The sequence below is a fragment of the Pseudorasbora parva genome, chromosome 9 (genome assembly GCF_024679245.1).
Source record: "Pseudorasbora parva isolate DD20220531a chromosome 9, ASM2467924v1, whole genome shotgun sequence".
In the NCBI taxonomy this organism is placed as follows: Eukaryota; Metazoa; Chordata; class Actinopteri; order Cypriniformes; family Gobionidae; genus Pseudorasbora; species Pseudorasbora parva.
The window spans coordinates 38058789-38070862 of record NC_090180.1 but is presented as its reverse complement, the minus strand read 5'-3'; the positions used below and the strand labels follow the sequence as shown (position 1 = coordinate 38070862).

Below are 12074 nucleotides of genomic sequence, written 5' to 3'. Positions count from 1 at the left end.
AGTATTGAAAAAATAAGAATTTTCAATTTTCAATCAGTTATTTTCAAAATCAGAAAAATTTGACATTTTCAGTTTTCACCCCTCAGCGCTTAATGCATCTGAAGAACATTAGGCAGTTTAACTGCCCAGGACAAACAAGGGACTTATAAATTCAGCTATTTTTTTCTTTCTTGTGGATAGTGCTGTCAAATCCATTAATCGTGATAATACAGTAATCGTATTTAAAATAAAAGTTTGTGTTTACATGTGTGTGTACTGTGTGTGTGTGTATATATATATATATATATATATATATAATATGTATAGTATATGTATTTATATAGTTTATATTAGATATACAAATTTTATAAATGAATATAACAATTATTCTTAAATATACATGGTATTGACACAGTACACACACATAGGCCTATTGTGTAAACACAAACTTTAAATTTGGATGTGATTAATCAATTTGACTGCACTACAAAATATATGTTACATCTTATATATAAAATATATTTTTCAGGACAGTACTAAATTAAAACTAACATGCATTTTTTATGCTCCCTCTTATTTTGTTAAAATGATTAACACTTTTTTTACAGATTCTGCAAGGGTTGTGTAAACTTTTGAGCTAGACTGTATATATAGCGAATAATCAAAGTAGAATTGAAAAGTAGGACTGGAAAATCTTGCCATGTAAATTTATACTAATCTGAGTAATTCCTCACTCTGACTATTGGTGTACATGTAAACATAGCCATTGAATGGAAAGTGCTGCGTAAAGGTTCTTCATAAATATTTCACAGATACAGCATACAGGCTTCATATGACATGAGGGAAGTCATATAATGACTATTCCTGTAATTGCATCATCTTCCACATCAAATCATGGTAGTTAACCAGGACTAAAGTTCACTTGGCAGAACCTACCAGAAAAGTTCCAGAGCTTTTCACTTTCTGTTCTATAATTTTTCAAAGAAGCGGACACTCAGCGAGTTAATGGTTAATCCCAGCGCTCATGGTGCTAATGTACATGGCGCAGCAAGTTAAAGTTCTCTTTAAAGTCCGGCTTAGCAATATGGCATGTGGGAGCATGACACAATGAGCTTTTCACGACTGAAGGAGCTCTCTTAGTTCCAAAAGAATCCGTGGCTGGCAGTGTTGTCTTGTGATAAAATGTGCTTTAAGACAAATAAGTGTCTTCACCCTGAGTTGTGCAATAACAGCAAAAGAGATGACCTGCAAGTGTGGGACGTTACATAACCCATGAAAAAAAAGTTTCTGATGATGAACAACAACACCATGACTGATAAACTGCAGAGACTTTGGCCTTCACTTGAAAAACATGTTAGTGTGCACAAAAGTCTTTGATACACTATTTCAGTAGTGCCACAAGCATGGTTTTGGAAGTACCGTCTGCATTATGCAGGAAATCACACGTTTCGTCTGTGAACAAGGGTGTGGCTTTGCTGTTTACTTTTTTTTTTTTTGTAGTCTACTTGACGTCCGTCAAAGAATAGGGAAGTGAAACGTGATTCAGCCATGTCTGTGCAACTGTCAACATAGACTGTAATTAAATATATTTTCTTGTACATATTGTTATGATAGAAATGGCCTCCGCAGGATGCTTAATGCTGTCATTGTATATCATTTATATTGCCTATTGCATGTAGTTTATGTTTAGTTTTATATCCAAGATATATTTTTCAATCATCTTAGGCTATATTAAATTATGCATCTGATAAACAATGAAAGCACTGGGGGGATTGACAAAATATGTTTTATCTGTTTGTTTGTTTTACAGGGTGAAAAGAGCACAATCCATCTCAGAGGACAAAAAACGTTTGGAAGAAAAGAATATTGCATTTTAATGCGTATGCTCAAAATATATATATATATATTTTTAAGATAACTTTGCGTGTAAATTCCCTAAAGGATAAAAAATGACTTTTTACTTCCTCTGTAAAAACAAAATGCAGGAATTGTCTGATTTAAAGTAAGTGATGGTATAAAATCTTTATATTATATACTGTCGCTTTTTCAACAATGCCAACTTGGCTTGATACAGAATCTTGGTATGGTGGACTTCTAACCAGGCAGAAGAAACATGGCTCTCTATCCCTAAGCGATCATCAGTTGTGCCTATATTTCTTCATGACACGTGGATGGATATAGATATTTTTTGCTGCAGTCACCATCAATTTCCTACTTATATCAGTGACATTCTAGCTCTCAGAGAATGATATGTCCAAGAAAGAAGAGGCCCATTAAAGATGAGGATTTCTCCGCCATCGTGGTGCCCTCCATGAGGGGTCATGGTTACTTGGATTACACGGTTGAGAGTCATCCCTCTAGAGCCATGCAGATCATGGATGAGTTCCGCCATCACGAGTTGCTCTGTGATCTGGTTCTACATGTGACGTATAAGGACAAGATAGTGGATTTTAAGGTGAGATTTACAGTGGTTAATCCTTAATGGTGCAGTAGGGGTGAAAGCTTTTCTTGGGGTGTGTCTCAATCAGCTCCTTGTTTCAGTAATCAGGGCACTGATCAGGGAGTCGGCCATTTTAAGGGCTGTCTCTCTCAATTGCAAAATTCTACCAGTTCACTCAAAGGTTCATTCCCATAAAGTCCCACGATGCACTATGAAAACCAGGGAGCGTCGAAGCGCAGTGTTACCTTAACGGAAGTTCTGAAATGTGAAATAACGCGAGCCAACTCACCACACATAATGCGAAAGATTTTTTAAAACCATTATTATATTTCAGCAGTGGCCACAGTGGTATTACAGTGGTGGCCAAAATTATTAGAACACCTGACAGATCTGAAAATATTTAGCTATTTTGGCCTCCAAAACATGATTTAATTTGATAATGTTAATAAAACATGCAGATGGTTCCTCTGACCATCAATTATCAGATGAAGTGAGTTGTACTGTTTTTATCCACCTTTTCCAGTAGTTACAGCAGCACTCTCTGGCGTAGTGTCAATATATTTCCTCTGAGAACTTCAACGCTAATGTTATCCCATGCTTTTTGCAACTGAAGCCAAAGGGTTTTCTTTGAATGTACAATAGATCTGTCCAGTTTATTTTCCAACTCGCCCCAAATGTGTTCGATGGGGTTGAGGTCTTTGAGGGGGCCAGTCCATCATTTTCAATGTTCCAGCAGATTCCTTGCTTCGCAGAAAGTTCCAGCAATAGTTAGACAAATGTTTCGGGGCATTGTTCTCTTGGAAAGTAAATCCAGGCCCAATTTGACGACTCTCAGATGCCAAGTGTTTTAATAATTTTAGCCACCACTGACTGTACATCACTAGACAGACAATGAAAATAATCTAGCTAACATTTATGATTGATTTATGACTGAAATGTTGCAAATATATGTAACAAGCAACATATGTATCATAATGTACTTTAAATAACAAAAAATATGTCAAAAAGATATCAGCTATGCTGTTCATAAATACCAGTAGCGATGTTGCACATTGAGGACATTGTTGTCGCAGGAAATCAGTGTCCCAGTGTGTAGTGAGTCCTGACTGTCCTTACCAGTGCCTGAATTTGTGTACACGATATACTGATTCACGACCTAAGAAGCTGATTGAGACGCACCCTTATTCTACTTAAAGTGTCATGAGATCTCCCGTTTCAGCAGTCTGTTCTCACCATAGTTTTTTATTTTTTTTATTTTTTTTTGGGTTAAGGTTAACACAGTATAATATGTGGTATAATGCATTATAGAGAACAATATTAATAGTAGGTTTAGGTATTTCAGGATTTTATTTGGGACTATTTTGATTTCCCAGGTTTTTTAGTCAACATCACAGGACTTTTTCCATTCATTATATTGTTTGTATACATCAGCAGTAACTCCATTATTCATAAGACTGTGGGAACTTCTGAGAAGGCAGTTGCTCATAATTATTCAAGTCTGACAGCTTTAAAATATAATGTGCAACACATATTTATTATGTAAAAATTTATTTGAGCTGCTGCTGTATTTATTTGTTTGAAAATACAGTAAAAAAATATATTATTCATTATTATAATTCATTTTTTATATATATTTTAAAATGATGGCAAAGTAGAATTTTCAGTATCATTACGCCAGTAATTTATAATGAGCTTCAAAAATATATTTGTGCCCGTTATGCCTAAATTTACTTGCAGAGAATTTTATTTTTAATTTATTAAGACAAAAATTTCATAGAATTTTTGTATCCATTTATCGACAATTGGCCTTAATATATAATACAAAAAAACGTGGCGTATTGCTCAGAATTTTAATATCAGTTTATCCCTAGTATAGATTAGTTGTTCTCTTGTACTTAGTATAAACTTATACCAAAAATATGTTCCTAGCAAATCTTAAAGAAACAGGTCCAGCGTGTATTAGTTTCATTTTTTAATATGATATATCTCTGCCACTGCAAATTACGGAGCACAAAGATAAACTGTATGGAGGGATTTTTCAGTCAGATTATAAACTAAAAGTCTAAAACTAAAAGTCTTAAACCAAAACTAAAAATCTAAATTTGAAACTTAAAGTCCAAGTCGAAAATGAATTTGGTATTTAGGATTGGGCATTTGGTATTTAGGATTGGGCATTTTCTATTTAGGATTGGGCATTTTCTATTTAGGATAGGGCATTTTCTATTTAGGGTTGGGCATTTGGTCATTTAGCCATTTAGGATTGAGGATTGGGGATTTGAGGATTTAGGATTGGGAATTTGGTATTTAGGATTGGGCATTTAATCATTTAGCCATTTAGGATTGGGCATTTGAGGATTGAGGATTGGGGAGTGTATGCAAATTAGGAGGCGTGGCCCAAATACTGGAGGCTGGGTTTGAAATGGCTGGTGCGCAGATGCACCTTATGGACAGCAGAGGGAGCTCCCAGTGCTAAGGAGCACACTTTAATGAAACCAAACGGAGCGAGTGAGCGGCTTGAGCGAGGACTGTGCGATAACTTCAACTTAATGACAGCTTTGTAACATTTGTGGCCTCAAACACAAAGTCACCAGTGAAAGGAGTGCTATCGGTCTGACGACGAGAAAGCAGCAGACAGTGCAGCAGGTAAGATGCTAACATTAGCTACTAGTTATATAAGCTGATATTGCTAATATGCTTTAGTAGGGAATTATTATATTGGGACATGCTGCCTTGTTTTTTAAACTGCGGTTAACCCCTCTGACATTAGTAGATACACTCCTTTCCCATTGCCACTAGATGGTCTTGTTTATGTTTTTTTCTTTTTTGCTATATAGCCTATATACATTTTATTAAGATTGTGAGAGAAAAGAAATTAGGCTTGTTCGACTTGAACGCTGCACACTGCAAGACCTATCGGTTTATGACATCAAAGTACTGCGATGCAAAAGCATAAGGAGCGTCTACTCTCTTTGATGTCATATGTTGTGTGTGTATGTATGTGTATATATATATATATATATATATATATATATATATATATATATATATATATATATATATATATATATATATATATATATATATATATATATATATATATAAAAACAAGGTTAGGAAAGCAATCATGAAGGCCAGTGACGATGTAACAGCAGGGTTTTTTTGTTTTTGTGCAGTGTAAAAAGGACCGCAATATATTGCTATATTATGCTCTGACTGACATCGTCTTAACGTATACATACATACACACACAACATATGACATCAAAGAGAGTAGACGCTCCTTATGCTTTTGCATCGCATTACTTTGATGTGATAAACCGATTGGTCTTGCAGTGTGCAGCGTTCAAGTCGAACAAGCCTAATTTTTTTTTCTCTCACAATCTTAATAAAATGTATATAGGCTATATAGCAAAAAAGAAAAAAACATAAACAAGACCATCTAGTGGCAATGGGAAAGGAGTGTATCTACTAATGTCAGAGGGGTTAACCGCAGTTTAAAAAACAAGGCAGCATGTCCCAATATAATAATTCCCTACTAAAGCATATTAGCAATATCAGCTTATATAACTAGTAGCTAATGTTAGCATCTTACCTGCTGCACTGTCTGCTGCTTTCTCGTCGTCAGACCGATAGCACTCCTTTCACTGGTGACTTTGTGTTTGAGGCCACAAATGTTACAAAGCTGTCATTAAGTTGAAGTTATCGCACAGTCCTCGCTCAAGCCGCTCACTCGCTCCGTTTGGTTTCATTAAAGTGTGCTCCTTAGCACTGGGAGCTCCCTCTGCTGTCCATAAGGTGCATCTGCGCACCAGCCATTTCAAACCCAGCCTCCAGTATTTGGGCCACGCCTCCTAATTTGCATACACTCCCCAATCCTCAATCCTCAAATGCCCAATCCTAAATGGCTAAATGATTAAATGCCCAATCCTAAATACCAAATTCCCAATCCTAAATCCTCAAATCCTCAAATCCCCAATCCTCAATCCTAAATGGCTAAATGACCAAATGCCCAACCCTAAATAGAAAATGCCCTATCCTAAATAGAAAATGCCCAATCCTAAATAGAAAATGCCCAATCCTAAATACCAAATGCCCAATCCTAAATACCAAATTCATTTTCGACTTGGACTTTAAGTTTCAAATTTAGATTTTTAGTTTTGGTTTAAGACTTTTAGTTTTAGACTTTTAGTTTATAATCTGACTGAAAAATCCCTCCATAAAACTGTTCTCATTACAAGTAAAGAATTATGTTAGTACACGTTAAGGCATTTAATTTTAATTACAAGGACATGGCACATACTGTACAGCTCTCATGATTTAGTTTCAGGTGTGTCCTGCCTGCTCTTTTCTTTTTTTTTTTACACCAGCCATGAACAAGTGTCTACATTCCCCAGGTGCATAAACTGGTGCTGGCTGCCTGCAGTCCTTACTTCAAAGCCATGTTTACCAGTAACTTCAAGGAATGCCACGCTTCGGAGGTCACCCTGCGAGATGTGTGTCCTCAGGTCATCAGCCGCCTCATTGACTTTGCCTACACCTCCCGCATCACGGTGGGCGAGAAGTGCGTTCTTCACCTTCTCTTGACAGCGATGCGCTATCAGATGGAAGAAGTGGCCAAAGCATGCTGCGATTTCCTCACAAAGAACCTGGAGCCGTCTAACGTCATAGGCATCTCGAGGTTTGCGGAGGAGATCGGCTGCAGCGACCTGCACCTTCGCACAAGAGAGTACATCAACACTCATTTCAATGAGGTGCGTTCCCCGCAGACTCCGTTCACCGAAGTGTCAGTTAGCACCAATCGATAGTTGCCACCTGCTGTGCTCTCTTAAGTAACTGTACTGAGCCATTGACCTGTAACAGTTAGTCTGTGAATGAATGAAGGCTGTAGAGAACAGCGCTGTGTAGCTAATTGATTTGTCAATGGAACTCAGGTCTGTATTGCAGATGGATATTGATTCGTATAAATTATCCAGCTGTCAAAGGAATCATGCATTAAAGCAATAGTTAATCCAAAAAGTACAATTAAACCAAACACGCTCACGTCACACCAAACCGCATTATTTTTCTTTCTTCATTTCTTTGATCTTCAACTCAAAAAGAGATGTTAGGCAGAATGTGCAAGCTGCTCTTTTCCATACAATGAAAGTGGATGGGGATTTATACTATCAAGCTCAAAAATGTAATGTAATTAGCATAACAAAAGTACCATAAGAGTTATCCACACCACTCTTGCTCTATTTTACAAGTCTTCTGAATCCAAGCAATAGCTAAAAATGGAAAAAAGCATTAAATTAAATTCATTGTTCACTGATTATCTTTCCCCAGCTCTTAAAAGTCACGTGTATTCAGTGAACCAGACGATAATGCTGCACTCACACGACCGCATTACTTTTCTGGTGTTTCATGAACGCAATTGGCTATCGTCTATGCTAGGGCACTTATAGGCGATCTGATTGGCTGACGCCTGCGTTGAACTTCTGCCTTGAGCAATGTCAGTGAGGGCGTTTACATGCACATCAGCAAGCTGATAACTCACAAATATCAGCTTATTGAAATGACCAGTTTTCCCCGTTAACATGCAAACCAGTAAACTGAAAACGCAAGTAAACCGTGTTTACATGACTTTATTAATAAACCGGGTTATTTCCTTGTAGTTACTTCAAAAATAATAATGTCCGTATCTGACTTTGAGTTTTCCAAATGTTACATCAGTTCTGTGTCAGTGGGAGATTTACGGATCATATTATCTCTCGTGCAGTTACAGATGCATCGTTTTGAATGAACCTTCTACTGCATAAGATGAGAACACATCTTTACAATTTTCTGGGTCTTAAAAGAGTCTGTATTTGTGGTATACGTCCTTATTTCATGCAAAACGCCAGCTCACTCTGTCTGGATGTTTTTAAATCTGCTCTAAGTTTGTGTTTTTGTCACCTATCACACATACACAAAAGATACAAACATACACAATGTATCTAAAGTCTTTTTTTTTTTTTTATTAAAAATGAGCATGAATGATATTGGTGAGCTCAAATAATTAAATGATCAAAAAAAATTATAACATAAAAATGTAGGTGTAGTCACATAACAAAAAAGCTATATTGTCTATTACCAGTAGTGTAGCGATAGTGTGAAGCACGGTTTACACAGAAGTCACAAAAGTGGCAAATCCACGTGACCAACTTGAACCTGTTGTGATATCAATGTGGGAAAATCTTTCGCTCTCATGAGAAATTCCCATTTAAGTGAATTTCACTTAAATGAAATTCACTTGATTTTCATTTAATGATTGATTTGACTGATCAAAAATCTTTTTTGTGTATACATTCCTCATTATTTTTATTTATTTATTATTTCTCACGTGATCTCAAGTTTATTATTGATATTTATGCAAATGCCTCGTTACAAATGTCAGGACTTGTTCAGTATTCAGATCTAACTATCCTCCATGCACATGTCACAGGTAACCAAAGAGGAGGAGTTCTTCAGTTTGTCCCATTGCCAGCTGCTGGAGCTGATCAGTCAGGACAGTCTAAAGGTGCTCTGTGAATCTGAGGTCTACAAGGCCTGCATCGACTGGGTCCGATGGGATGCGGAGGGCCGCGCGCAGTACTTTCATGCTCTCCTCAATGCGGTCCACATCTACGCCCTGCCGCCCACATTCCTCAAAAGGCAACTGCAGTCCTGCCCCATCCTCAGCAAAGCTAACTCTTGCAAGGACTTCCTGTCTAAGATTTTCCAGGACATGGCTCTTCGAAAATCCCTGCCACCCCCTCCTCATCGTGGGACGCAGCTCATCTACATAGCGGGAGGTTACAGGCAACACTCTCTGGACTCTCTGGAAGCCTTCGACCCACGGAAGAATGTGTGGATAAAGCTAGCTGACTTGGGTTCTCCCTGTAGCGGCCTAGGGGCTTGCGTGTTGTTCGGACTCCTTTATACGGTCGGGGGACGGAATCTCTCTCTGCAGAACAACACTGAGTCTGGCTTTTTGTCCTGCTACAATCCCATGACTAACCAGTGGACCGAGCTGGCTCCACTCAACACGCCCAGAAACCGAGTGGGTGTCGGGGTCATTGACGGAAGCATTTATGCCGTAGGGGGTTCACATGCCTCTACACATCACAACAGCGTTGAGAGGTGAGGCTCAGACAGGAAGAAAACAATTCAAAAAGGTTTTTGTGTTGTCAAGGTTTGTTTTACGCTGTGGGGTTTTCCCCTTTATATTATATTTCCTTTCTATTATGCGTACGCTAGCAGAATCAAAACATTAGCACAGTGCAGAGTGACAGATTAAAACATGGTTGACGAAGTTTTTATTACACCAAAGATTGTGTTGCGCACCTGTCCGACAGAAGAACATTCACTCAGAACCTTCTGTACGAGATAAAAATCAATGAAACATTACCAAAAGGTTACAATACACGCTACACTTGTGATGCGTCCCTCACCAGCTTTTGACTTCTAGAACAATCTCCTTCCATCAGGGTATAGAGATCATTTTTCTCTGTTCTTTTCAGAGAAGTCACTCTTGACTAACAAGCTTCAGGCAAATCTGTTTCATAACGTACATTCCACAGCACAGAATCAGGTTAGGCCTTTCAGGAGAAACACATCTCCACAATAAATGTAATGATATTAATATTTTATATTTATTAGCCAATGGTGAGAGATCAGGTAAGAAGAACCTGCATGAACTTATTATAGAAGTTCATCAGCAACCCGAAACGAAAAGGCCATGTTGTTTGTCGAGTACTGCCTCAATGTAACAACTGAATCTGAAAGGAAGCACTCCATATATTGTAAGAACCGAGATGATGTACCTAAAAAAGTGTCTATTTTAAAATGCATTATAATAATAAATGCATTATAATAATAAATGCATGAATTAGACTTAATTATCTTTAATTAGTCTTGTTTGTAAAGCAGTCATAAGTTACAAAACAATGTGGATATTATAATTTCTTCAACAGTTTTTGTACAGAATGCAAAATTACATAAATAACTAAAATATGGACTAAACTAAATTAATTATTAACTAAAATAAACTCTCTCTCTCTCTCTCTCTGTCTTTCTCTCTCTCTCTCTCTCTCTCTCTCTCTCTCTCTCTCTCTCTCTCTCTCTCTCTCTGTCTTTCTCTCTCTCTCTCTCTCTCTCTCTCTCTATATATATATATATATGTGTGTGTGTGTGTGGGTGTATGTGTATATATATATATATATATATATATATATATATATATATATATATATATATATATATATATATATATATATATATATATATATATATATATATATATATATATACACAGTCTTGTTCAAAATAATAGCAGTACAATGTGACTAACCAGAATAATCAAGGTTTTTAGTATATTTTTTATTGCTACGTGGCAAACAAGTTACCAGTAGGTTCAGTAGATTGTCAGAAAACAAATGAGACCCAGCATTCATGATATGCACGCTCTTAAGGCTGTGCAATTGGGCAATTAGTTGAATTAGTTGAAAGGGGTGTGTTCAAAAAAATAGCAGTGTGGCATTCAATCACTGAGGTCATCAATTTTGTGAAGAAACAGGTGTGAATCAGGTGGCCCCTATTTAAGGATGAAGCCAACACTTGTTGAACATGCATTTGAAAGCTGAGGAAAATGGGTCGTTCAAGACATTGTTCAGAAGAACAGCGTACTTTGATTAAAAAGTTGATGAGAGAGGGGAAAAACAAAAAGAGGTGCAAAAAATGATAGGCTGTTCAGCTAAAATGATCTCCAATGCCTTAAAATGGAGAGCAAAACCAGAGAGACGTGGAAGAAAACGGAAGACAACCATCAAAATGGATAGAAGAATAACCAGAATGGCAAAGGCTCAGCCAATGATCACCTCCAGGATGATCAAAGACAGTCTGGAGTTACCTGAAAGTACTGTGACAGTTAGAAGACGTCTGTGTGAAGCTAATCTATTTTCAAGAATCCCCCGCAAAGTCCCTCTGTTAAAAAAAAGGCATGTGCAGAAGAGGTTACAATTTGCCAAAGAACACATCAACTGGCCTAAAGAGAAATGGAGGAACATTTTGTGGACTGATGAGAGTAAAATTGTTCTTTTTGGGTCCAAGGGCCACAGGCAGTTTGTGAGAAGACCCCCAAACTCTGAATTCAAGTCACAGTACACAGTGAAGACAGTGAAGCATGGAGGTGCAAGCATCATGATATGGGCATGTTTCTCCTACTATGGTGTTGGGCCTATTTATCGCATACCAGGGATCATGGATCAGTTTGCATATGTTAAAATACTTGAAGAGGTCATGTTGCCCTATGCTGAAGAGGACATGCCCTTGAAGCGGTTGTTTCAACAAGACAATGACCCAAAACACACTAGTAAACGGGCAAAGTCTTGGTTCCAAACCAACAAAATTAATGTTATGGAGTGGCCAGCCCAATCTCCAGACCTTAATCCAATTGAGAACTTGTGGGGTGATATCAAAAATGCTGTTTCTGAAGCAAAACCAAGAAATGTGAATGAATTGTGGAATGTTGTTAAAGAATCATGGAGTGGAATAACAGCTGAGAGGTGCCACAAGTTGGTTGACTCCATGCCACACAGATGTCAAGCAGTTTTAAAAAACTGTGGTCATACAACTAAATATTAGTTTAGTGATTCACA

The 12074-nt window shown here is 37.4% G+C and overlaps 1 protein-coding gene across 1 annotated transcript in view; it reads left to right on the top strand.

The window, feature by feature from the left end:
• The window catches only part of keap1a (kelch-like ECH-associated protein 1a), a 30022-nt gene that overhangs the window by 12221 nt on the left and 5727 nt on the right, over positions 1-12074 (top strand). The window contains exons 2-4 of the mRNA XM_067452482.1: positions 1790-2434; positions 6813-7169; positions 8882-9558. Coding sequence (XP_067308583.1) covers positions 2225-2434; positions 6813-7169; positions 8882-9558 — 1244 coding nt within the window. The 5' untranslated portion in view covers positions 1790-2224. The remainder of the gene's footprint in view (positions 1-1789; positions 2435-6812; positions 7170-8881; positions 9559-12074) is intronic.